We start from the raw sequence: 27,951 nt of genomic DNA on the forward strand, positions 1-27,951 counted from the left end.
AATCGTTCTCCTGTCTTAGCCTCCTGAAAGTAGCTGAAATTACAGGAACATACCACCACACCCAGCTATTTTTAAATATTTTTTAGTAGAAATGGGATTTTACTATGTTGGCCAGGCTAGTCTTGAACTCCTGACCTCAGGTGATCTGCCCACCTAGGCCTCCTAAAGTGCTGGGATTGCAGGTGTGAGTCACTGCACCCAGCAGATTCCATGTCTTTGCTGTTTTGAATATTGCCACCATGGTCATGCATGTGCATGTCTTTTTATTTTATTCTTTTATTTTTTTTAGATGGAATTTCGCTCTTCTTGCCCAGAGTGAAGTTCAGTGGTGTGATCTTGGCTCACCGCAACCTCTACCTCCCTAGTTCAAGTGATTCTCCAGCCTCAGCTTCCCAAGTAGCTGAGATTACAGGCCTGCACCACCATGCCCAGCTAATTTTGTATTTTTAGTAGAGATGGGGTTTCTCTATGTTGGTCAAGCTGGTCTTGAACTCCCGACCTCAGGTGATCCTCTCATCTTGGCCTCCCAAAGTGCTGAGATTACAGGTGTGAACCACCGCAGCCGACATATGTGTCTTTTTGCAAGAAAAGTTTGTATTATGAAATTGCTAGATCAAATGATAATTTTGTTTTTAGTTATGTGAGTAATTACTACACTGGTTTTTCACAGTGGTTGAACTAAACTCACACCAGCAGTGTATAAGCATTTTCTTTTTTTTTACAACCTTGCTAGCATCTGTTAATTTTTGACTTTTTATTAATAGCCATTCTGACTGGTGTGAAATGGTATCTCATTGTGGTTTTTCCTTTCATTTCTCTAATAATTAGTGATGAACATTTTAAAAAATACACATGTTAGTCACAGGTATGTCTTCTTTTGAGAAGCATTTGTTCATGTTTTTTTGCCTACTTTTTACTGAGGTTGTTTGCTTTTTTTCTTGTAAACTTGGTTAAGTTTTTTAAAGATTCTGGATATTAGACCCTTGACAGAAGCATAATTTTCAAATTTTTTTTTTTAATTCTGCAGGTTGTCTGTTTACTCTGTTGATAGTTTTCATTTCTTTGAAGAAGCTTTTTTGTTTAATTAGGTCTCATTTGTCAATTTTTGCTTTTGTTGCAATTGCTTTGGTAACTTCATTATGAGATCTTTGCCAGTTTGTGTGTTTAGAATGGTATTTCCTAGATTATCTCTCAGTGTTTTTAATTATTTTTTACAACTTTAAGTTTTACATTTAAGTCTTTAATTTATTTTAAGTATTTTCTTGTGTATGGTGTAAGGATGGAATCTGTTTTCAATCTTCTACATAGTACTAGCTAGTTATTTCAGCACCATTTATTAAATAGGAATTTCTTCCTAAATTCTTTTCTTCAGCTTTGTTAAAGGTCAGATGATTTTGGGTGTGCAACATTATTTCTAGGCCTGTATTGTGTTGCATTGGTCTATGAGTCTGTTCTTTGTTCATTTGTTTGTTTTTCATTGTGTTGTGTTGTGTTTCGTTTCCAGTACCACATTGCTTTGGTTACTGTAGCCCTGTAGTATAGTTTGAGGTTGGTAATGTAATGCCTTCAGTTTTATCCTTTTTGCTGAGCATTGCCTTGGCTATTTGTTTGTTGTTGTTGTTCCATATGAAATCTAAAATAGTTTGTTGTTGTTGTTACTGTTCTGCTAAAAATGGTATCAGTGGTTTAACAGAAATAGCATTAAATCTGTAAATTTTGTTGGGCAGTGTGGCCATCTTAATAATATTGATCTTTTCTATTTATGAGCATAAAATGGTTTTCCATTTGTTTGTGTCATCTCTGACTTTTTAATTCAATGTTTTATAATTCTTTTCAAAGAGATCTTTCACCTCCCTGGTTAGCTGCATTCCTAGAGATTGTGAATGAGTTTTTTTTTTAATTTGGCTTTTGGTTTGGTTGTTGTTGATGTACAGGAATGCTAGTGACTCTAGTACATCTATTTTGTATTTTGAAATTCTGCTAAAGATGCTTGTCAGTTTAAAGAGCTTTTCCACTGAGACTGTAGGATTTTCTAAATATAAAATCATATCATCTGCAAACAGAGATAGTTTGACTTCCTCTCTTTCTGTTTGAATGTTTATATTTTTTCTCTTGCCTGATTGCTCTGGCTGGAACTTTGAATTCTATGTTAAGTAAGAGTGGTGAGAGAAGGCAGTTTTGTGTTCCTCCAGTTTTCAAGGAGAAATGCTTTCAGCTTGTTTTCATTCAGTATTTTGGTTTTTGGCTTGTCATAGATAACTCATTATTATGAAGCATGTACCTTCAACACATAGTTTGTTAAGGGCTTTTAACATAAAGATGTTAAATTTTATTGAAAGCTTTTTCTGCCTCTATTGAGATAATTTTGTGTTTTTTATGTTTAGTTCTGTTTACGTGATTTATAGCATTTATTAATTTGTATGTTGAACCAATCTTGCATCCCACAGATAAAACCTACTTGAACATAGTGGATTAGCTCTTTGATGTGCAGGTGGATTTTGTTTGCTGGTGTTTTGTTGAGGATTTTTTAAATCAATGTTTATCATAGTTATTGGCCTCAAGTTTTCTATTTCTGTTTTATCTCTGCCAAGTTTTGGTATCAGAATGATGCTGTTCTTATGTAATGACTTGGTGAGGAGTCCATCTTTCTCAACTTATTTGAAATAGTTTTAGTAGAAATTGTACCAGGTCTTCTTTGTACATCTGGTAGAATTCAGCTGTGAATCTGTCTGGTCCTGGGCTTTTTGTTTTTTTGGTTAGTAGGCTATTTACTTACAAATGTAGTTTTGGAGCTTATTGGTCTATTCAGGGACTCAATTTTTTTTTTTTTTTTTTTTTGTTAATCTTGGGAGGATGTATTTGTCTAGAAATCTATCCATTGTTTTCTGGATTTTCTAGTTTGTGTGCACAGAGGTGTTTATTGTAGACTTCAATGGTTATTTATATTTTTGTGGGGTCATTTATAATGACCCTTTTGCCATTTCAACTCTGAATCTTCGTTCTTCATTAATCTAGCTAGTGATTTGTTTAACTACAGTTTCAGTGGAAAAGCTCTTTAAACTGACAAACATCTTTAGCAGAGTTTCAAAATACAAAATAGATGTGCATTCTTTTATTGATGATGTTATGTTTAAATTCAGATCTTTCTACCTATTCAATGTGAACATTTAATGGTATAAATTTTCCTTTTAACACTGTCTTAGCTCTGTTGCAGAGATTCTGTTATGTTGTATCTTTATTCTCATATGTTTCAAAGAATTTCTTAGTTCCTGCCTTAATTTTATTATTTACCCAAAAGTCATTTAAGTGCAGGTTGTGTGATATCCATGTAATTGCATAATATCAAGTGTTTTTTTTAATTGAATTATATTTTTATTAACCTGTTGTCTGTGTGTGTGATTGGTATGATTTTTGGGATTTTTGAATTTGCTGAGAATTGTTTTATTTCTGATTGTGTGGTCAATTTTATTTTTTTGGCACAAAGTCTCACTGTGTCCCACAGGCTGGAGTGCAGTGATGTAATCTCAGCTCACTGCAAACTCGGCCTCCCAGGTTCTAGTGATTCTTCTGCCTCAGCCTCCTGTGTAGCTGAGATTACAGGTGCCCAACACCACACCTGGCTCATTTGTGTATTTTTAGTAAAGACAGGGTTTTACCATGTCAGCCAGGCTGGTCTCAAACTTTTGACCTCAGGTCATCCACCTGCCTCAGCCTCCCAATGTGCTGGGTTTACAGGCTTGAGCCACTATGCCCATCAGTGTGCCCTATTTTAGAGTATGTGCCACATGGTAACGAGAAGAGTGTATATTTTCCTGGTTTTAGATGGAGAGTTTTGTAGATGTATATTTAGACTATTTGGTCAAGTGTTGAGTTTAGGTCTTAATATATATGTTAATTTTCTGACTCAAAATTCTGTCTAATAGTATCTGTGGGGTGTTGTAGGCTACCACTGTTATTGTGTCGGAATCTAAATCTCTTTATAGGACTCTTAAGAACTTGCTTTATTCATGTGCAACCATGAACTTTTTATAACACTTTTTCTTTTCTGCTTTTTTAAATATTAAACATACTTCCAAGTGCACCATGTGCCCAGGGCTAATCCTTAGATGCCTGAATCCAGTGTCTACTAAAATTCAGATGTCCTAGGGTTCAAAAACATGTCCAGAGACCTGGCTACTTTTGGAGAAAACATAAATGAGAAATAAATGACTTTATTCTCCTATCTAAAAATCAAGGAGGATACTTTGCTCATCTCTCTTAAAGCATTTAGATTATATGTAGGTTTATTCTGTGCTTTTTAGAAAATATGTGTAAGTAATTGTAACAGTTAAATGAAACTTTTCTCATTCTTATTGACTCAGGATTGTATTCATTTATAACCTTAGATTCATTGCTTTTTATTTTTGCTTTGGCAAAGGTTTATGTTTTCTATTTTTAGTCTTTTAAAGTAGACACAGATTTGTTTAGATTAAAGCTCCTTGTAAGAGAACACAAAAGTTGAACACAAGGTCAGGATTAAATTTAGCATTACAGAATGATAAAGTCTAAAAGATGCTGATTAAGTTTGATAGAAAAGTGATTATCCAAGGTAATTATTGAATATTTGCAGGATGAAGTACTTACACTGCAAAAGCAGTTCAGTATATAAACTGAAATGTGGGGTCTGTAACTGTACTTTGACTTCTGTTTATTACTTTAGAACAATTAGCATAGTTATAGTGTAGTGTTTCTAAACAACATGCATTTACATAAATTAAGCAGTATTTTTTAAAATAGTATGAATATAAGGTCATGATATTATTTACTTTGAATATATATATATATTTTTGAGATGGAGTTTTGCTCTTGCTGTCCAGGCCTGACTGCAATGGAATGATCTCGGCTCACTGCAACCTCCACCTCAAGGATTCAAGTGATTCTCCTGCCTCAACTTCTTGAGTAGCTGGGATTACAGGTGTCTGCCACCGTGCCAGGCTAATTTTTTGTATTTTTAGTAGAGACAAGGTTTCACCATGTTGGCCAGGCTGGCCCAGAATATTTGACCTCAGGTGATCCACCTGTCTCAGCCTCCCAAAGTGCTGGGATTGCTGTCATAAGCCACCATGCATGGGCTGAATATATTTCTTAGTTATTTTAATATTGTCATTAATACTTTTGAAATAAAAATTTCTTTAATTGAATTATGGTTAAAGACAATTTTTAAAAATCCTACATACATTATGACTACTACATTAAAATTATTTATATTTAGATATTTATATCTAGTATCCAGAGCAAATTTACTACCAAATTGTTACAAGAGATATTAGTCTGACACACTCGCTAATTTATCTAGTAGGAATAACTATGGTAAGTGTAAGTTTAGTGTCTTTTATTTTACTAAATTTGACTGTTGCTATTACAGGACAAATAAACACAAGTGATGCGGCCACCCAAACACTATAATAGCTCTTCAGTTACCTATGGTCCAAACTCAAATATATTCCACTATATGAACAAAGTCAGAGTCCAATTTTTCATCAAAATGGTGGAAATTGTCAAATGTATTCCAATATAGATTCCCCATTCAATGGTAGGAGATGAGAGAATGGAAGAGATATAAGAGAAACTTATAAAATTCTGCTGAGAGTATGACCCCTTTCTTCATAATGCTTATGTTTCTCATGCTGAGAGTAGCTGTACACTTTGGGTGTTTAGAGATAAATTTCTTTTGGGAAAATATTTTCTAGCTGACTTAGTCTTGTATGTAATCTGAGGTTTTTCTTAAGATGTTTTTAACTTTTCTTTTTTAATGTAATCTTGCTCAGACTGAGAGCTGTTTTTTCTTTTTAAAGCTTTGGGTGTCTTTCAGAAGTCCTTTTAGTATCTCATGGCATCTGTGAATGAGGTGCATGGTCACAGTGAGAGCTCTTGGATCTGTCTCTATCTAGACTCATGCTAGAAATCCAGCAGTATTTTTTCTATGACACCATTATAAATAGAAACTGAGGCTGAAATGCTGCTCCTGTTCCTATTATTTCAAAGCTACAGCTCTGGAGGACTGCAGGCTCTCCTCCTACAGCTCAGGCTTCAGTCTCTAATGTGGCACTGGAGCGCTGCTTTGGCAATTGAGGTTTACATAAGATGTGAGATATCAGCTGTAAGCTCTGTGCTGTGAGCTGTGCTTCTGTGTTGGATGGTAGGAGTCAAGAGAGCACACTAGCCACCAGGAGTGGGCAAGCAGGAGTGCTATAGCCTAGTGCTCAGGGAGTAGAGAGCCATTGCTTTAAAATGTAAAAAGTCAGAAAGGTAGCACCCTATTCAACCATTTATGTTGGAGAGTGAGCGTCTACCTTCAGCAGGCACCTGGCTTCAAATTGCAAAATTGCCTTCTGTCATGAAGATGTGAAAAGTTCATTTTGTCATTGAATATAAGTAATTAGCATACATGGATGGCCACCTTAGTTACCAGGTGAATTTAGAATGAACTATGTGTGACATGGTGCTATAAATTCTACTTGTGGACTAATTATGGTGACCATTTCTCTGTCTTTGCAATCTCTTAAGCAGATTGACTTTGATATATGTCACATTCTAGTTTAATGGTATGATAAAACAGTTTTTTTCTTTTCTATTATTGTAGAGTTTCTCTGGGGCTGGAGAAAATTTTTCTCTTAACTATATTTTCCAAATACTGTTTAGAATCATCAGAAATGATATAAACATATAAGGTGCCAACCAAGCTTAACTCTAGCAAGGACGTTCCCCCTCTGCCTTCCAGTAAACTCATAATTGTGCTGCAGAGTGCATGCTGTCCCCTGAATATGCAGGCAGAATTGTGTCTCTGCGTATTTGCTATCTGTAGTCTCCTACAGTCACTTCTAGAGAGGCTAGATGAGATTTTTACAAACTTCACAGGGCAGCAATCAATCATATGACCTCTTTCAGTGACTCTTGTGTTTCAGACCTGAAACTGATTCACAAACCATGGGGCCAGCCCAGAAACCCAATCAGAGTAATGACATGTAGACATGAGAATCTTCACTTTCCCCTTCCTCCTCTTTCTAAAATGCATTTCTTCTTACTAAAATGTCCACAAAGGTACAGGTAACATCTGTTACTATTTCAACAATCCAGGCCCTAAACCTGTAGCTCCAAATTCTGAATCTTGAGATTTTGGGGGACAAAAACCTTTTATTTGAGAAATACAAATTCAGTTGTCAAACTCAGAGAGACATTAAGATGAGAGCACAGCTTTGTCTTTTTTTCACCTTTGAACTGTATTCATCTCTTAAAACCGTTTGCTGTTGCCATTAATTAAATGACAATAGCTATAAATTAAACTACTAATGTCACACCGGACACTATAACCCATACCCTAAATCTTGACAATGTATATGCGATCAATAATTAATGTTATTTCTGTAAATAAATAAGAATGTTTGTATCAGTCCAATCTCTATCCTATTTTTACCTTTACAAATTCACTGGTAACTACTGCTAATTAAAGTATAGATTCCAGGCAACTTGAATGTTTGTTTTCAAGTTACAGTCCTTATATTTGGCCCAAAAACACTGTCTACTCATATTCATTTGACTCAGCTTTTTTCTTTTAGGTAGACATATCACTTGGAATGTACTAGAGCAGCCTGTAAGAGGGGCTTTCTCATTTGATTGTACTTTACTTGCTGTAACACCCAAGAATGCAGAGCCTGGTTGATCCCACCTACAATCTGCACATAAGTTCTGGCCTCTGCCTGGTATTACAAAACAGGGCCAGATGTAGAATTAAAAATGTACTGAAAACCAACAAGAGACCTTTTCTGTATTGTCTGATGTCAACATTGACACCTTAAAGTTTCTTTTTGAGAATGTGGCACTTCGAGTTTTTCAGCTTTTATCCAGTGACCTGCTGTAATTATGTGAGAGGCTCCAGGTGTAAACTGAATCTGATGGCAAAATCTGCAAGTGTAAAAAGGCATCTTAGGAGTGAGAGATCAAGACCACAGTGTATCCAGAGCATACTCACAACTATGCCTACCTGGAAAATGTGATTCTGTAGTGCAGTATTTTTCTCTTTTCTCTTACCCAAGAGGTAGCTAGTCAGGACCAGGTGATCCAGGTTCTAAAGCTACACCAGGGCAGTTCTATTTTCTATTCAGAATAAGCCTGAGTTTCCCCTGCTTGGCTTACCATTGGGCCATCAGCTCAGACTCACTTGAAGCCCTCTCACAATCACCTTGGTGTTGTTGAGAAATTTGAGGATGCCCAGAGCAGAACTGTGTCAGTCAGATAAGAGCGGTTAATTCTCCTAAGTCTCAGTGTAAGAGAAATGAGTCGGCCTGTGTTTGTTCCTCCCCTCATACAAAAGATGTCTTTAGTATCCAGATGAAAGTTTCTCCAGTTTCCTGGTACTTGGGTGAAAAGCAAGGTCTGGAGACTCAAACAAATAAAGTATTTTTAATTTTTTGTGGCCATTCAGAAAATATTTGAAGCAATTATTGTTTTTACCATCCAGGAACTTTTAGTATAGACTAGCAACAAGATACACTGTTGGATTAAGAATCAAATGGTTGGGGCCAAGTGCGGTGGCTCAAACCTGTAATCCCAGCACTTTGGGATGCTGAGGAGGGTGGATCAGGTGGTCGGGAGTTCAAGACCAGCCTGGCCAAGATGGTAAAACCCCATCTCTACTAAAAACACAAAAATTATCCAGGCATGGTGGCAGGTGCCTGTAATCCCAGCTACTCAGGAGGTTGAGGCAGGGAATTGCTTGAATCCAGGAGGCAGAAATTTCAGTAAGCTCAGATCACATCACTGCACTCCAGTCTGGGTGACAGAGCAAGACTCCATCTCAAAAAAGGTAGAAAAAAAAGAATCATATGGTTGGTGCAGTAAATAGATGTGTGCAAAAAACCTTATGCTTTACTTGGTCCACTTAATGTTTTTGTGACTTCTGAAGTCATCATCTTAAGAGATATTTAGGGACAGAATAGTTATTATAACTTTTCGTGTTTATTTTACCTTGCTAGGAATACATATTTATCCTCTTAGAAATTACCTTGGAAAATCTTAAGAGATTTGTTTTAATTGCTTATTAGTACATGTTATAAAATTGAAAACAGTGGCTAAACAAGATTAAAATTATGCAAACTCTGGCATTGAAGTTTCTCCTAGGTAAACTTAGAAAAAAACAGAACTGGAGATGCCCCCCAGAGGCATAGAGCACAAAATTCTGCATAGGGTACTCTCCCTGACCCAGTTCTGTTCAGATTAACCTTATTTGGGGGCTTCATTTAGATCTGACCCCACCTTGGAGTCTTGCCTCAGAGAACTGATTAGAGAAAATCAGAGTTTTGGGTGGTGAATCCTGGTACTCTTCCTTCCTTCCTTCATTCCTCTCTCTTTCTCTCTTTCTTTCTTTCTTTCTTTCTTTTTTTTTTTTTGATGACTCTTGCTCTGTAGCCCAGGCTGGAGTGCAGTGGTGTGATCTCAGCTCACTGCAACCTCTGTCTCCCAGATTCAAGAGATTCTTCTGCCTCAGCCTCTCTAGCACTGGTGTACCCACACACAGCTAATTTTTGTATTTTTAGTAGAGATGGGGTTTACTGTGTTGGCCAGGCTGGTGTCAAATTTCTGACCTCATAATCCGCCTCCAAAAGTGCTTGGATTGCAGGTGTGAGTCACTGTGCCCGGCTGAATGCTGCTGCCTTTCTAGAGCTGTTGTGCACAATTTCCTGAAACACAAAAGGAGATAAATGGAAAAAATCAAGTATGTATGTTAATCAAGTATGTATGTCTTAATTTTTAAATTTTCTATTATAACCAGTGCTTGCAGACACTTTCCATTTAGCAACTTGTTTTCTATCCCTTCAGATCCAGTAGTTGTTAAAGCAGTAACAAGAAAATAAACATAAATACAATAATAATTTCTCTAAACTACATTAACCTCTTCTTTTCTGTATCCCTCTCATCTGACTATATTTAGCTTTTATTCTATATATATTTTTTAACAACCAATAATAGAGAAACAGAAAAGTAAGTAAAAATGCTGGGCCCTTTATCTAAATAAGGGGAATTATTAGACATGTAGTACCAACCCCAGTATGTTATGAAGATTAAATCTCATGATATGTTATTCCTAGCACAGTTCTTTGTAACATACTCTTGATCACATAGTACTTGCTTAATAAACATTGCATTAATACCTGTATACATGCTGTTTTCCAAATGCAGACTTACTACTTTCTCCTAAAGATCCAGCAAATAATATGATATTGTAGGGTGGAGATTGATTGTCTTCATTTGTACCAAAATTATTTGTGTTGTGACAAGAGAGCTGAGCGTAAGGGATTCTGTGCTGTGCCTGTTTTCTCAAACTAATTCTAACGATGAGGCCAGGGGGAGCAACATCAGCACTGACAGTGGACTTGGTTAAAACACACACTTATGGACCCTTTGCAAACCTCCGAAATCACATTACCTAGAGTTGGGCCAAAATTACCAAGAGATGTATAAGGTCATTCAAACTTGAGAGGTAATTCTTAGCTTAGTGGTTATCAGCCCAGGCTTCTAATTAGAATTACATGGCCAATTTGTAGAAATCTCTTTACTTGTGTTTATGGGTGAGAGAAACTGGGAAAAACAGGTTCTTTCATTTACTGGATGTTTGACAAAATATTCTTATTAGGCCAAAAACAGTTACATTACTAGTGAACTTAATAGAAATTCAGAAATCAATCTTTATTTCTAATCTTCTGAAGAAAATAATCTGCAAGACAAGATCTCCAGTTCATTGTACACATTGAAATTTGAGGGGTATCTTCTAACTCAACGTGTCTTTTCCATCTGAAAAATATACACAGCTCATTTTGTTTGATGCAAATACAGCACTTAAAAAGTGCATTTGTGTTTATGCCCTGAATTTTATACTTTGTAATCAAGAAAACTATTATATATACGATGATGTCATGGATTATGCCACTCTCTTTACTTAGAGTTAGAGAATACATTAGAATATATTTCTGTGTTGAGAACTATTTTATAATTCAGTCCTATAAGTTTAGAAGCACTTCTTTTTACTCTCATTTCATCTTGAGTCAAGGTAAAAATTCTGCCCATGACTGCTTGATAAATATATGTGTGTATATGTGTGTTTATCAGGGCCCATTGACATTTATGGACGTGGCCATAGAATTCTCTCTGGAAGAGTGGCAATGCCTGGACACTGCACAACAGAATTTATACAGAGATGTGATGCTAGAGAACTACAGAAACCTGGTCTTCCTCGGTGAGAATAACTTCAGTACGCATTCATAATATACCCTAAAGGTTTTATTCTATTTTATTTGTAAAATGTTTTTGGTAATTTTTGCTTTGTATAAATAAGTTTAATATTCCTGTTTTGAAAAAAATTTTGGAAATTTGTTTAGAGAGGAATATCTTCAAGATGTTTCATGTTGATCTGAATTTTTCACATTCCTGAGCTGATCTGTATTTTTTACTGTAGATTATTGGTAATGACAGAAAGTTGCAGGCTTATTGTTTCCTACACCTTAAAATCTAATTACCACCACCAGTTTTTTTGTTTGTTCGTTTGTCTTGTCTTGTTTTTGATGTGAAATCTTTCTCTGTTCTCATGCTGGAGTGCAGTGGTGCAAGCTCGGCTCACTGCAGCCTCCACCTCCTGGGTTCAAGCAGTTCTCCTGCCTCAGCCTCCTGAGTAGCTGGGATTACAGGCACACATGTCAACCCCCAACTACTTTGTTTTTTTTTTTTTGTATTTTTAGTAGAGATTGGTTCCTCCATTTTGTCCAGGCTGGTCTCTTATCTCCTGACCACAGGTGATCTGCCTGACTCTGTCTTTTGTACTGCTGGGATTACAGGTGTGAGCCACTGTGCCAGGCCTTCCTCCACCAGTTTTTGATTCAGTAGTACTAGGTAGGGAAATTAAGAACATACAAATTTAGGCCAGGCACAGTGGCTCATGCCTGTAATCCCAGCACCTTGGGAGGTGAATCACCTGAGGTCAGAAGCTTGAGACCAGCCTGACCAACATGTAGAAACCCCATCTCTACTAAAGTTAAAAATAATAGCTGTGCATGGCAGTACATGCCTGTAATCCCAGTTACTTGAGAGGCTGAACCAGGAGAATCACTTGAACCCAGGGATCGGAGGTTGCAGTCAGCCGAGATAGTGCCATTGCACTCCAGCCTGGGCAATAAGAGTAAAGTTTCATCTCAAAAAAAAAAAAAAATACAAATTAAAAAGTTTTTTAATATTAAAAATTTTTGTTATAAATTATTTTGGAATTAATTTACTAAGATAGTCTATTATATCATTCTTACTGAGCAAATTACTAGCTTCAGAATTGGAGAATATGAACAACATTCATGTTACCTTATTTATTTTTAATAAAACAGGTACTGCTTTCTCTAAGCCAGACCTGATCACCTATATGGAGCAGGGAAAAGAGCATTGGATGAAGACACATGAGACTGTAGCCAAACCACCAGGTATGTGAGAATGAATGCGACAGGTGAGAGGTCCAAAAGTCGAAGAGAAAGATAGTCCTTAAAATGTGATTTGGGAAGCACTGTTCCAAAGGAAAGGAAATCGTTTCTGGGATGCCTGAGGAGTTTGTATTTTGCTTTCACACAGACGTACCTTGTGTCTTATGTTTTTAAATTTTCCAAAGCTTCTGCTTTCTCTTTGGTGATCTTTTCAAGAGCCCAAAGTCCTCTTCATGAAGTATAAGAGACTGCACAATCTGACTGCTTCTCCATTGTTTTGGGTGACACACACATATTTGCATAATTGTGAGAAACCTCTGTGTTAAACTCTTGTTTAAATTCTCTTTTAGCATCATGCCTGAAAAGTGTGAGTTGTGGTTTATGTCCCATCTTTGTTGCTGTTGTTCATTTTTCTACACAGTCCATCCACTTTTTATTACTATAGCCTTGAAATATAGTTTGAAATTATGAAGTATGATGTCTTTTTGCTTTGTTCTTTTCCTCAAGACTGCTTTGGCTATTCAAAATTTACTGTAGTTTCATGTAAATTTTAGAATTGCATTTTTCATGACTGTGAGAAAAATACCATTGAAATTTTGATAAGGAGTTCAGAAAATCTATAGATTACTTTGGATAATATGGCACTTTAAAAATATTCTTTCAATCCATAGACAAAAAAAAATTAAATTTATTTAGTTTTCCTTTAATTTCTATTTAATTTTAATTTTATTTCTTTTATTGCTATCTTGCAAATATTTTTTACATCTGCTTAATTTTTTTCTTAGAAACTTACTGTTTTAATACTATTCCAAACAGATTGTTTTGCTGTTATATCAGAGTTTAAGTGTATGGAAACATAAATTATAATTTAATTTTATCTTATTTTTCTAATTTAGTGAGTATATTTATTAGTTTAGACAGGTTTTAATGTACTCTTTATAGTTTTATATATAAGACTATACAAGCTGGAAACAGCAACTTTTTACTTATTTGTCTTCATTTTCAATGTCTTTAAAAAACTTTTTGACTAATTCTTCTGCCACATAGTTTCAGTGCTGTTAAAATAGAAGCATTGACAATGGGCACAATGTAGGTTTGCATTGGTGTCTGTGAATTTGAAGGAGCAAATACCTCTTCAAGTTTTTGTAAAATGGTTTTAGAAGGTAAAGATTTTCTTTTGCTAGTCCCCCTGGTGATGGGATGCTCTCTGGATTTGTAGTGGAGAAGGTTTGTAGTTTGGTTTGTCACAAGACTTCTGAGTGTACATTAGGGTCCATCTTTAGTTGGCTTGTTACAAGGAGCTTGGGTAGTTGTAATTTCCATTTTATTTTTAGACAGACTGAATATCCTTCAGGACTTTGATTTTTAGAGCAGACACTAAGGGAGGTGTCTGCAGTGGGCCTTATATCAGGATGTGGATCAGTATGGCTTTCACTGAATACCAGAGGATTCTTCTTTCTTTTCTTTTGAGACAGAGTCTCACTGTGTCACCCACACTGGAGTTCACTGGCACAATCTTGGCTCACTGCAACCTCTGCCTCCCAGGTTTAAGCAATTCTCTGCCTCAGCCTCTGAGTAGCTGGGAATACAGGTGCCTGCCACCATGCCTGGCTAATTTTTGTATCTTTAGTAGAGACAGGGTTTCACCACCTAGGCCAGGCTGGTTTTGAACTCCTGACCTCATGATCCACCCACCTCAGCCTCCCAAAGTGCTGCAATTACAAGAATAAGCCATGGCACCCAGCCCATAATAGGATTTTTCTAGGTCACCCTGTGGGTTTCTATATAGTCATATCTGGCCATGAACTGTGGTCCAGGAAGCTGAAACTGAGTCATTGAACAGCTTCAGAGATCACAGTAAAGGCCAAGGTCTGCCAGCCTGCCTGCAGGTCTATTAATTTGTATCTTCCTCCAGGCCTCTGGAGTGGAAGGCCTCTCCCAGATGGTTGCTGGGAGGAGTTTGGGATGGTTACAGAGTAAGTTCACAATTCTAAGTGAGACCAAGTTGGGTGGACCATTCATTTCCTGGTCTTTAGCCAAGCAGAGGTCCTGTAGTTTGTTATGTTAATAAAGGCCTGCCTTCTGAAAGGAACACTCCATAATTTTGGGGTTTAGCAGAGTTTCACAACTTCCTTCCTGGATCTCAAAGCTCTATTAAAGGCACTTATTTTTGAGATGGGGTCTTGCCACATAAATCAGCCTGGTCTTGAAATGCTTTCCTGCAACCATTCTCCAACCTCAGTGTACCATGTAGCTGTCATTATAGGGGTGAGCCATGATGTCTGACTCCAGTATGCAGGCATTTTTGTCAGGGATGGCTAACAAATTTTCTTGCTCTGGGGGAATGAGAAAATAGAGCACCTGTTATTTTTCCATTTTACTGATGTTACTATCTCTATTGATTTCTACTTTCTGTCTTCTATTTCAAATTTGTCTGCAACATTAGATTCAGACATTTAGGACAATATGTTAGAATATATATGTTATGCATGTGTTACAGAATCTTTGAGGTGTCAGGTTTTTTTTCATGGAAACCCTCTGTGGCCAGTGGCCCCATTGCTTGAGTTCTTGTCCTGCATCCAGGAAGAATAAGGTATGCAGACAAGTGAAGGGTGAGAAAACAAAGAGGATCTTTATTTAGTGTTAAAAGGGTTCAGAGGGAACCCACAGTGGGTAGCTCCTCTCTGTAGGCAGGTCATCACATCAAGTGTTTAGCTCTCAGCTGAGAGGAGGCCCTGAGGAGAGGCTTCTATCTGCAGGCAGGGTGTTCAGAGGTCTCTGAAGGTCTCCGAAGCTGCCAGCAGAGAAGGTAGCTCATCTCTGCAGCTGATCATCACATGGTTTCTGTGTCCTCTGCCCTCTCTGTCTAAGGCTGGGGATATTCTGGATCTCAGAGGGGAGTAAGGTCATTGCAGTTGGTCCATGGGTGGCCATAGGCAGGCTGGGAGGAGGCACCAGAAGTCCCTACTCTGGTCTGTGGGCCCCTAAAGGTGGCACTCTACAAGGGACTCACTCTTTTCTGTCAAGAAGTCTGTTACCTCCTACTGCCATTTATGACCCATGGGCTTGGCTCCAACCCTTCTCTGAGATTGCAGTGTGCAGGCACTGGGAGAGGAGAGAGGCCATGAAGCAGGAGCAGATACCTCCAAGCCAGCAGAAATGGGGGAGCACCTTCCCAGGACCCCAAGGCTGGAGGCAGCAGAGATTACCATGTCTTCTACATGGGAGGGTGGCTGCAGTTGCTCCCAGGGAGCTCCAACCCCACCAACTCAAAAGGGGCAGAGCTCCTGCTTGTCCTTGTGTAGCAGGAGGCCCATGTCTGTAGCCATGAGTAAGGCAGTTGCTGCTGCTGCACCTGGGAGGAAAGATCCTGCCCTCCCCCAGTGAAAAATATGATTGACAAAAGAAATTTATTCACCTTTGTGATTTACAATAGCCTAACACAATAACTTTAATTATGATTGATAACACAAACTCAGACATCAGAATTCCAGGAATCCCATACAATGTTTGGAACACACATTAACATTTTCACTAAAATATTACCTGAAAATCAAACACTATCTGATCAACAATCCTATGTCAATAAACGTCAAATAATCCTGCTTTCCTGTCCCTTGGATGCCTCAGGGGCCCTCTATTGCATCCAAAAGCTAGGGGTTAAAAAAGACAATTTGGAAGCTTTAAAGACACAAAACACTTAATAGAAATTTAGGTTATCATAAGTCATCTGTTTAAAAGACACAATTTTTTTGTTTTGTTTTTTTTTTTTAAAGCAAAAACTCGGCAAGAGGGAAGATCCAGTATTTCAAACAATCTGTTTCTTGTCTTTTCCTTCTTTTTTAGATGGTTTATTCATAAGTCAAAGAAAAATCTTTTTTCAAGGGAAAGAAAGCCAAATTTCACAAGAATTTAAGCAATTCTCCTGCCTCAGCATCCCAAATAGCTGGATTACAGGCATGTGCCACTATGACCAGCTAATTTTTGTATGTTTAGTAGAGACGGGGTTTGTCCATGTGGTCAGGCTGTCTCGAACTCCTGACCTTAGGTGATCCACCTGCCTTGGCCTCCCATAGTGCTGGGATTACAGGCATAAGCCACCGTACCCAGCCCAAGAGACAATTCTAAGTAAGGTTTAGTACTAGAGCTCAGAATCTGTGCCAGGGGTGTCCCCTTTTGGGATCCAATCTTAGAGTGTCAGACATCTCTGACTTTAGGTGGGAACTGGTGTCCCTTTATGTTTTCCTCCCAGAGGCAATGGCCTACTATGAGATTTATAAGACCACACTTTCGTGTGCTAACCATCGCACTAGAGTGGTAGCCATGAGGTAAAAGGCATCATAGCTTTATTATTTTCACAGTATTTGATTTAAGTGTTTGAACCCTAAACATTGAGACCAGTCTGGTAAATATATAAAGAACCCTTCTCTGCAAAACAAATTTAAAAATAGCCAGGCATGGCTGGGATTGTGGTCCCAGCAACTTGGGAGATTGATGGGGCAGAATTACTTGAGCCTGAAAGTGTCAGGCTACATTGAGCCATAATTGTGCCATTGAACTTCATCTTGGAATCTTGGATGACAGAGTGATATCCTATCATTTTTTTTTTTTTTTTGAAATGGAGTTTCTTTTTTGTTGCCCAGGCTGGAGTGCAATGGTGTGATCTTGGCTCACTGCAATCTCTGCCTCCTGGGTTCCAGTGATTCCCATGCCTCAGACTCCTGAGTAGTTGGGTTAACAGGCTTGTACCACCATGCCCAGTTAATTTTGTATTTTTAATAGAGATGGGGTTTCTCTATGTTGATCAGGCTGGTTTTGAACTCCCAACCTCAGGCAATCCACCCACCTTGACCTCCCAGATTGCTGGGATTCCAGGTATGAGCCACTGCACCTGGCCTTACCCTGTCTTTGAAAAAAAAAAATACACTGTATACTTCAGGCATGTTAAGTATATTCACATTGTTATTCAAAAAACTTCAAGAAATTTTACATTTGTAAAACTAAAACTCAAAACCTTTCAAGTAACAACTTCCCATTTTACCCTTTTCAGCCCTTGAGAAATATTCTTCCCTTTTCTGTTTTTATAAATGTGACTGCTTGACGTATCTTGTATAAGTGGTATCATACAGTATTCATTGTTTTGTTACTGGCTTAGTTTAGGTAATATGATATTCTCAAGGTTTATCTTAAAATCTGACAATATTTTCAAATGTGACAAGATTTTTTTTAAGGCTAAATAATATTCCACTCTATGTATATGTTATGTTTTTTGATGCGTTATAAATCAAAAAACAACTGAGTTGTTTCCATCTTTTGGCTTTTCTGAATACTGGTTCAATAAACATAGATGGTTAAATATCTTCCAGGTCCTGAGTTGCATATTTTGGATATAGATTCATAATTGAAATTGCTGTATTTGATGATACTTTCATGTTTAATTATTTGAGAAACATTTATAACATTTTTAAATGATGGCTACATATTTGTCTTCTAACGATCAGCATGTGTTGCATTTATATTGCATCATCAATGGATTTGCTGCTTTTTAAACATTTATAATGGCCATTCTAATTGGTATGAGGTGATTTCAGTTTTCATTATATTTTTTATGCATTTCTCTACAAATTACTAATTTTTTAATATCCTCTCAAATGCTTCTTTCTGTTTAGTTAAATTATGTGTCCATTTCTAAATCTAGTTATTCAACTGTTTTTAAATTTTGAGTTGTTTATATATTCTGAATATTAACTCCTATCACATGTAATTAGTAAATATTTTCACTAATTTTCTAAAAGGTATTGTCACTATTGAATGTTTTCTTCGGTATACAGAATTATTGAATTATAATGTAGTTAAATGTTTCTGTTCTTTTCTTTGCTGGTCCTGCATTTAATGTTATATCTAAGAAAATAGTGCCAAGACCAATGTCATGTCTTTCCCTTATTTTGTTTCTAAGAGATTTGTTATTTTATTGTGTTTAAGTATTTTATTTAAATTATTTTTGTATATAGCTCAAGAGAATGATCCTTTATCAGTGTAGATTTTTAATTTTCAACATTATATTTTGATTATAAAATCAAATTATTACTCAAATTTGATAAAATATTATTTCTCTTTATTGTGTGGTCATGACAACATGGTGGAAGATTATTAGATCGTATACAAAACCATTTATTTCTGGGCTCTCTATTCTGTTCTTTTATCTGTTTATCTGTCTTTGTGTAAGTACCACATTGTTTTTGTTATTGTAGCTTTTAACATGTTTTCAAATCAGCAAGTCTAATGCCTCTTTGTTAATTTTCATGGATGTTTGGTATAGTTCATAATCAAATTTTAAAATTTCAACCAATATTGTAAAAAGTTGCTATTGGGATATTTATAGAAATTATATTACATTTGAATATCACCATATGTTGTACTGACATCTTCAAAAATTTAAGTTTTTGACTATTGAGCAAGAATATTTTGAAGAGTCTGTTTTAATATCATATGGTTTTTGATTTCCAGTTTACTTTTGCTATTAATTCCTAGTTACATTCAGTTTTGGTCAAAAAGCACATGTGGATTATTTTGGTCTTTGATATGGTTTGGCTTTCTGTCACCACCCAAATTTCATTTTGAATTGTGCTCCCATAATTTTGACATGTTGTAGGAGAGACCTGGTAGGAGATCATTTTAATCAGGGGGGCAGTTTCCCTTATTCTGTTCTTGTGGTGATGATCAAGTCTCATGAGATCTGATGGTTTATCAGGGTTTCTGCTTTTCCATCTTTCTCATTTTCTCTTGCTGCCACAATGTAAGAAGTACCTTTCATCTCCTGCCATGATTCTGAGGCCTCCCCAGTCATGTGAAACTTTAAGTCCAATTAAACTTCCCCCCCGTCACCATGTAGTTCTTTATCAGCAATGTGAAAATGTACCAATACAGTCTTACATTTATTTGTTGTTGTTTATTATTTGTTGTTGCTGTTGTTACTCTGTTTCCCAGGTCAGAGTACAGTGGTATGATTTTGGTTCACTGCAGCCTCAACCTCCCAGGCTCAAGTGATCCTTCCTACCTCAGTCTCCCAAGTAACTGGGAGTACAGACATGCACTAGCTCATTTTTTGATTATGTGCAGTGACAAGATCTCACTATTTTAGCCATGCTGGTCTCAAACTTCTGGCCCCAAGTGATCCTTTTACCTTGGTCTCCCAAAGTGTTGGAATTATAGGCATGAGCCACTGCACTTAGTGAGTATTCTTCAATTTAATAAGACATGTTATGTGTCCTAACAGAGCACACCAGGTGCAAGTAAGAATATTATGTATTCCCTTGCTTTTGACTGGAAAGTACAAAACTTTTTTATTTTTATTACATGGTATGGATGGTTTATTATATGGTATGGATGGTTTATTATGTGGTATGGATGTCCATGTTCTCCAAATTTTATCCTGCATTATAATCCTCAATGTTGGATGTGGAACCTGGTGGGAAGTGTTTGGGTCATAGGGGATCAGAGGTGTTTGGGTCATAGCGGGTCAGAGGTATTTGGGTCATGGGGTAAGTTTCTCATGAATGGCTTGATACCATCCTCTTCGTAATCATAAGTTTACACTCCATTAATTCAAGTGAGAGCTGGCTCCTTAAAATAACATGGCTACTTCACTCACACTTGCTGTGTCTCTTATCATGTGATATGTCCAGTTACTCTTTGTCTGCCAGCATGATTGTAAGCTTCCCGAGACCCTCACCAGAAGCAGATGCTGGCACACACTTCTTGTACAGTCTGCTGACTTGTCAGCCAAATAAACCTTTTTTTCTTTATAAATTGTCCACTTTTAGGTATTCCTCTATATGCAAAGTAATTAATACAGTCTAAAATGTTACTCTGAGTTTTTTGTTTTGTGCAAGCTAGGCTTGAATTCCTGGGACCAAGTGTTCAGTCCACCTTGTACTCCCAAAGTCCTGGAATTACATTTCTTTTTATTAAGTAGTTTAATTAATTTGTATTTCATTTGACTGCTTTAAAAATGCAGCTAATGGCCAGGTGTGGTGGCTCACACCTGTTATCCCAGCACTTTGCAATGCCGAGGCAGGTGAATCACGAGGTCAGGACTTTGAGACCAGCATGTGCAATATGGGGAAACCCAGTCTCTACTAAAATACAAAAAAATTATATGGGTATGGTGGCAGGCACCTGTAATCACAGCTACTCAGGAGGCTGAGGCAGAAGAGTTACTTGAACCTGGGTGGCAGAGGTTGCAGTGAGCCAAGATTGCACCACAGCATTCCAGCCTGGGCAACAGAGTGAGACTCCAGTCTGAGCAATAGAGCAAGTCTCCATCTCAAAAAAAAAAAAAGAAAAAGAAAAAAAGAAAAAGAAGAAAGTGCAGTTGGTATTACCAGTTTTATTTTCACTGTTTTTGTGTTTTCTGTAGATATGTTTTCTCATTTTCTGTTTTGCTGCCTTAATTTTTATTTTAATTTTGCAGTGATGTTTTATTTTTTTATTTTGTTTTGCATATTTTTATAAGTATTCCTTTTGTAACCATCTTAAAATATGGAAATTACATAAAACATCTTAAGTTAAAAAATATATTTTAATCTCATAACAACCTCAATTGAATACAGAAAGTATACTTCTGTATTTTCCAGTGTGTTGTTGATTTTAAAATTATTTTATATTGTATATCTATTAACAGATTTATGCAGACTTGTATTTTGTTTATCATATTCTGTACAACCTTAAGAGTTTTATTCACCATGATTACAATCGTAAAGACTTCTATATGTGTGTATATTTACATCTAATAGAGGGCTTTATATATGTATGTGGTTTTATGATGCTGTTCAGTATCATTTTATTTTTGAACAAATGGACTCATTTTAGCCTTTTTTATTTTCTATGCAGAGTTAGGACTATGGTAGTAATGATGAACACTCTCACCTTTTATTTTGGAAAGTATTTATATCTTCTTTTTGAAGTAAAATAATTTATTAAGTATTAGTGGTAAGAAATTTTTTTATTGCATCGAAATTTGGGAAGTTGTTTGACTTTTTTGTTTTCCAGTAACCTCTGTATTACTTTTTTCCTATGTTCTTCTAAGATTTCTTTTATGAATAATATTCATCTACTTGATGATGTCCAATCAGTTTTTCATTCCATTTTTAATTTTGTTTCAGAGTTTTATATTTTTGTATTATATATTTTAGGATATGTCATCTCATACCAGTTAATTGTGTTATGATTATAACCACGATTTATAATTGTATATGACAATGTTTTTATAATTATAGTACATTATTAATCATGTTTATAATTGTATATGACAATATTTAACTGTTCATAATTTAAGACAGTGTGGAGCAACATCAAATATGAATTAGCCATATTTCTATTGCCAATATAATGATCTCCTATGTTCTTTTGCCTGGATATATATTATCCCTGCATTTTTTTATGACTTGTGTATTTGTTGTGTATGTTTATTGTGAATGATTATTTAACCCTATCTCATTGACTTATCATATTTTTTTTAAATTTCAACATCTATCTGTGAATCTATATTATTTTTGTGTGGAAGAAATTATTATTATTATTATTATTTGACAGAGTCTTGCCCCATCACCAGGCTGGAGTACTGTGGTGCAATCTCTGCTCACTGCAACCTCCTCCTCCTAGGTTCAAGCAATTTCCCTGCCTCAGCCTCTGGAGTACCTGGGACTACAAGTGCTGCCACCACACCCAGCTAATTTTTTGTATTTTAGTAGAGATGGGGTTTCATCATGTTGGCCAGGATGGTCTCAATCTACTGACCTCGTGATCCACCTGCCTCAGTCTCCCAAAGTACTGGGATTACAGATGTGAGCCATTGCACCTGGCCAGGAGAAAATCTTAGATTTGAAGATAATTTAAAAACTATTATATATCTGAATGTATTCTAGTAATTGTTCATTTTTAATTGTCAAAACCACACAACAAAATTTACAATACAATATTATTAAATATTCATTCTAGTCCTGTTAATTAGATTGACATTGTTATGCTACATATTGCTAGATATTTTATCTTGCAAAGCTAAACCTCAATACACATTACATAACATAAATTTGTCTCATTTCCTGGAACTTTTCAAACACCACTCTGTTTTCTGATTCTGAGAGTGCAATTGATTTCTGTATCTTTTCCAATCTCTTTCTTTTTCTGGCTGGCTTATTTTATTTGCATAATGCCATTGAAATGTATTTTTATACTTGTTATAATATTTTCTAGTTTTTGAAAACCAAGTAATATTTAGTATTTTTATATTTTAAATGATACCTACTGAATGATTTGGTGACAGAAACTTGCATTGCTTCAAGAATGCAATGTGAAATTCCAACAGCATTGCATTAAATTTGTGGAGTACATTGAGCAGTATGGACATCTTTACAATATTAGTTATTTCCACCTTTGAACAACAGCATGTTAAACAGTTTGTTGTTTAATTTCTATATATTTGTGAATTTTTCAGTTTTTATTGTTGTTTTAAACTCTCATTCCATTTTGATATTTGTTTTAAATGATATTTGATGATATTAGTTTTAAATATTTTGCTCTCGTGTAAAGACTTTTTTTGTTGTTGTTGTTGTTATTTTTTTTTGGCCTAACAGGTGGTCTAGGAAGGAGAATGTTGTATGAGTTATAGAGATGAGTGTCTCCTGATTTTGTAGAGGAGTGTTCTCTATACCTCTGTTAAGAATAATTGTTTTATACTGCCTTCAATTCCTCTTTTTCTTTACTAATATTCTGTCTTGTTTTATTTTCATTATAGAATGTGGGGTATTGAAATAGCCTACTGTACTTATATAAGCTCTGTGATTCTTCAGCTTTGTCAATATTTTCTTTATATACTTGGAACTTTAATGTGAGATACACACCACACACAGAAACACACATGCACAGAAATAAATGTATATACAAAAGTGTCATAGATTCCCAGTGAATGAATCTGTTATTACTTAAAATCTTTCTTTGTATCTTTGGAGTTTGGACTTAAAGTAAATTTTTAAAAATATGATAGTTTTTGACTTAAAATATAGCTCATATATTATTTTGACCTGTTGTAGTTTCAGTTGGTTAATATTTGCATGGAACATCTACTATTTTGCCACTTTCAGGTTTTGTTTTGTTTTTTTTTCTGTCATGAAATCTGAACTGACTTATAGAGAGGCAAGTTGGGTGTTTGTTTTTAAAGTATGTTTTATAAATCTCATTATTCAAAGTATGTTTCTTGATTGGAAAGTTTATTATATATATGTGTTTGTGAATATACATATATATAATTTTCTTAAATAGAAAGACTTACTAATGTTATTTTATTGTTTTATTTGATTCTTGTATCTTTCTTCCTCATTTCCTCTCTTTCTGGTCTTCCTTTGTGTCTTTTTAATTTCTGTACTAATATGCTTTCACTTTCTTATTTTCTTTCATGTATCTATACAGATATTTTCTTTCTGTTACCTTGGGGATTACATAAAACCTCTAAAAGATACAACAATATACTTTAGTCTTATTAAAAAAAGCTTCAGTTGCATCTAAGTATTCCTCATTACATTTGCTCTCATTTGTTATTTATATTACTAATTATATCTTTTTATGTTGTACATGTATTAACATGTTTATAAAAATTTCTATGCTTTTGTAAATTTTAAAGAATAAATTTAAATTTTCTTGCACTATCATAATGCTAAGGAATTCAATTTTTTTGTATGTGCATATATTTTCCAGAACAATGTACTTTCAAATAATTAAGTATTGCTATTTGAATCATGTTATTTTCAATGAAAGAAATTAATTTTATCATCTTCAATATATGGCACACATGCTGTGCCAATATACTTTCTCAGAATTCAGTTATTTTGGAAGGTTTTCTTTTTAATTTTAATTTTTGTAGAACAGTTTTGTTGTTGATATTACTCTCACTTAACAGATTTTTTTTTTTTTTTTTGAGACTTTGTAACACAGAGTTTCCTTCTGGCCTGCAAATTTTTTGGCAAATTCACTGGTTATCTTATAAAACTATGCTTGTAAATGATACATCACTTTTCTCTTGCAGCACCCAAGATTTTCTTTTTATCTGTGACTTTTGAAATTGTATTTATGTATGTGTTTGTTATAAATATCTATGTGCATATCCCAGTTTATTTTATTGAGCTTCTAGCTTTTTACATTATTTTTTCTTCTATAATTTTTTAGTTATTTCTTTTTGCATATTTAGTTTTTACAATTTTTTGATATTTTAAATATTTTTGTGCTTCTAATTTTTAAATTTTTAATAGTTGTCTGTATTCCTCTCTCACTATTATTTAATTTATTTAAATTTTTAAAATTTAGTTTATACATCATATTTTATGTTTCCTTTCTGAACAGCTTATAATTTTTATTTGGTGCTATTTTGCTATAATATTTTCTATTCATTGTAATTTTTGATTCAGATTTAGACATTTAGAAAAAATCTACCTGTCACAGTCTTTGTAATGTAGCTTTTCTTTCTGGCATACATTGAAACCTATTGTTTTAGACAGAGATTCTGGGAATTTCTCAGACATGTTCATAGGATGTATCTTGTCTGAAAATTTGTGTTTATTTTTAGTTAAAGAAATTTATTAGTGTTTATCCTTAATGGCCAGTCCTCATTTGCTACATGTATTTTCTCTCTGTAGTACTGCAGTCTCTCTACTGCTGTAGCATCTACCTTAGATCTTAGCAGATTCAAACTGTCATTCCAAAAATTGCTATTATAGTAGTCTGCTTTCATGCTGCCAAAAAGACATACCCAAGACTATGTAATTTATAAAGAAAAAAGGTTCAGTGGACTCACAGTTCCACATAGCTGAGGAGGGGTCATAATTGTGGCAGAAAATAAAGACAAAGCAAAGTGCCATCTTACATGGTGGCAGTCAGAGAAGGGGCATGGGCAGAGGAACTCTCTTTTATAAAAACTATCAGATTTTGTGAGACTCCTATCACAAGAACAGCATAGGATATAACCGTACCCATAATTCAATTACTTCCCACCAGATTTCTTCCACAACTAGTGAGAATTATGAAATTTACAATTCAAAATGAAGTTTAAGTGGAAATAGAGAACCAAACCATATTAGCCACCACTTTCTTTAGTATTTAATGCCATGGAAGACAGAAACCAGTTTTTGAAAAGACTCTTAGAAGCTAGAAATAGAAATGTATGTGCCACTATTTTTCTGGGGGTTATTTTATTTATTTATTTATTTTGGTAAAATTGAAAAACAAGTTGGCAGTTTACTTCTAAAGGCACTACATTCTGTTTTGGGAGCAGGAAGAGCTCTGCTGGATAAGTGTAACAGAATTATTTTTCTATGTGATTATTTGCATTGTGCTCACCTGGGGTACTGCATACAAGTAACTTATTTATAAATCTTCCACAAATGTGTTTTCATCAGCATGTTTTTGTTGAATTTAGATGTCTATAAAAGAAGTAGGGCCTGTGGTGCTTTTTTATGCCATCTTGGTCATGCAGTTTGTATAATTTTATAGGTTAGAATGTATAGAGTAACAAATCTTAGTCTAGCAAGTGAAGCAATTTGTTATTTTTATTTTCTTTTCAGCTATGTGTTCTTATTTTCCCCAAGACCTTTGGCCAGAGCAGGACATAAAAAAATCATTTCAAAAAGTGATAATGAGAAGATATGGAAACTGTGAGGATGAAAATTTACCACTAAGAAAAGACAGTGAAAGTGTGGATGATTGTAAAATGCACAAAGGAATTTATAATAAACTTCAAAAATGTTTGACAGCTACCCAGAGCAAAATGTTTATATGTTATAAATATGTAAAAGTCTTTCATATATTTTCATATTCAAATAAATCTAAGACAAGACATGCTAAAAAGAATGATTATAAATGTGAAAAATGTGACAAATCATTTTGCATGTTTTTACACCTAATTCAACATAGAAGAATTCATACTAGAGTGAATTCCTACAAATGTGAAGAATGTGGCAGAGCCTTTAACTGGTCCTCACACCTTACCAAACATAAGAGAATTCATAGTGGAGAGAAATCCTACAAAGGTGAAGTATATGGCAAAGATTTTAAGCAGTTCTCTCACCTTACTAGACATAAGATAATTCATCCTGGAAAGAAACCCTACAAATGTGAAGAATGTGGCAAAGCTTTTAACTGGTCATCAACCCTTACTAAGCATGAGAGAATTCTTGGTGGAGAGAAACTCTACAAATGTGAAGAATGTAACAAAGCTTTTAACTGGTCATCAACCCTTACTAAGCATGAGAGAATTCATAGTGGAAAGAAACTCTACAAATGTGAAGAATGTGGCAAAGCTTTTAACTGGTCATCAACCGTTACTAAGCATGAGAGAATTCTTGGTGGAGAGAAACTCTACAAATGTGAAGAATGTAACAAAGCTTTTAACTGGTCATCAACCCTTACTAAGCATGAGAGAATTCATAGTGGAGAGAAATCCTACAAATGTGAAGAATGTGGCAAAGCTTTTAACTGGTCCTCAGACCTTACTACACATAAGAGAATTCATAGTGGAGAGAAACCCTACAAATGTGAAGAATGTGGCAAAGCTTTTAACTGGTCCTCAACCCTTACTACACATAAGAGAATTCATAGTGGAGAGAAACCCTACAAATGTGAAGAATGTGGCAAAGCTTTTAACCATTCATCAAACCTTACTACACATAAGAGAATTCATAGTGGAGAGAAACCCTACAAATGTGAAGAATGTGGCAAAGCTTTTAACCGGTCCTCAATCCTTACTACACATAAGATAATTCATAGTGGAGAGAAACCCTACAAATGTGAAGAATGTGGTAAAGCTTTTAACCTTTCATCAACCCTTACTACACATAAGAGAATTCATAGTGGAGAGAAACCCTACAAATGTGAAGAATGTGGCAAAGCTTTTAACCTTTCATCAACCCTTACTACACATAAGAGAATTCATAGTGGAGAGAAACCCTACAAATGTGAAGAATGTGGCAAAGCTTTTAACCTTTCATCAACCCTTACTACACATAAGAGAATTCATAGTGGAGAGAAACACTACAAATGTGAAGAATGTGGCAAAACTTTTAACTGGTCCTCACAGCTTACTAGACATAAAAGAATTCATAGTGGAGAGAAACCCTACAAATGTGAAGAATGTGGCAAAGCTTTTAACCGGTCCTCACACCTTACTAGACATAAGAGAATTCATAGTGGAGAGAAATGCTACAAATATGAAGAATGTGACATAGCTTTTAACTAGTCATCACACCGTATTAGACATAAGAGAATTTATACTTGAGAGAACCCATACAAGCATGAAGGATGTAGCAAAGCTTTTAACTGTTCTTCACACCTTACTAAACATAAGAGAATTCATAGTGGAGAGAAACCCTTCAAATGAGAAGAGTGTGGTGAAGCTTTTATCCATTTCTCAAACTTT

General features: G+C 35.4%; 1 protein-coding gene across 2 annotated transcripts; it reads left to right on the plus strand.

Annotated features, from left to right (window-relative positions):
* The first annotated feature begins 11,148 nt into the window (after nucleotides 1-11,148).
* On the plus strand, nucleotides 11,149-27,823 carry LOC135269114 (zinc finger protein 85-like). Of its 2 annotated transcripts, none has more exons than XM_064362898.1 (3): nucleotides 11,149-11,269; nucleotides 12,402-12,494; nucleotides 26,102-27,823. In XM_064362898.1, the coding sequence occupies exons 1-3, from the start codon at nucleotides 11,158-11,160 to the stop codon at nucleotides 27,769-27,771; spliced, it is 1,875 nt and encodes a 624-aa protein (XP_064218968.1). In that variant the 5' UTR covers nucleotides 11,149-11,157; the 3' UTR covers nucleotides 27,772-27,823. The 2 variants fall into 2 exon arrangements, with proteins under 2 accessions (XP_064218968.1, XP_064218967.1); XM_064362897.1 differs by lacking the exon at nucleotides 12,402-12,494 and having other exon boundaries at nucleotides 11,158-11,269; nucleotides 26,102-26,571; nucleotides 26,806-27,823.
* Nucleotides 27,824-27,951: the final 128 nt, after the last annotated feature.

Source organism: Aotus nancymaae, unplaced genomic scaffold, assembly GCF_030222135.1.
Source record: "Aotus nancymaae isolate 86718 unplaced genomic scaffold, 86718_ANA_hifiasm-v0.15.2.pri h1tg000049l, whole genome shotgun sequence".
Classification (NCBI taxonomy): domain Eukaryota; kingdom Metazoa; phylum Chordata; class Mammalia; order Primates; family Aotidae; genus Aotus; species Aotus nancymaae.

Coding starts and splice junctions, on each gene's coding strand:
- LOC135269114 (XM_064362898.1), top strand. CDS start 11,158: ATGGACGTGGCCATAGAATTCTCTCTGGAAGAGTGGCAATGCCTGGAC. Junction 11,270..12,401: donor CAGAAACCTGGTCTTCCTCG/GTGAGAATAACT, acceptor TTAATAAAACAG/GTACTGCTTTCTCTAAGCCA. Junction 12,495..26,101: donor GACTGTAGCCAAACCACCAG/GTATGTGAGAAT, acceptor TTTTCTTTTCAG/CTATGTGTTCTTATTTTCCC.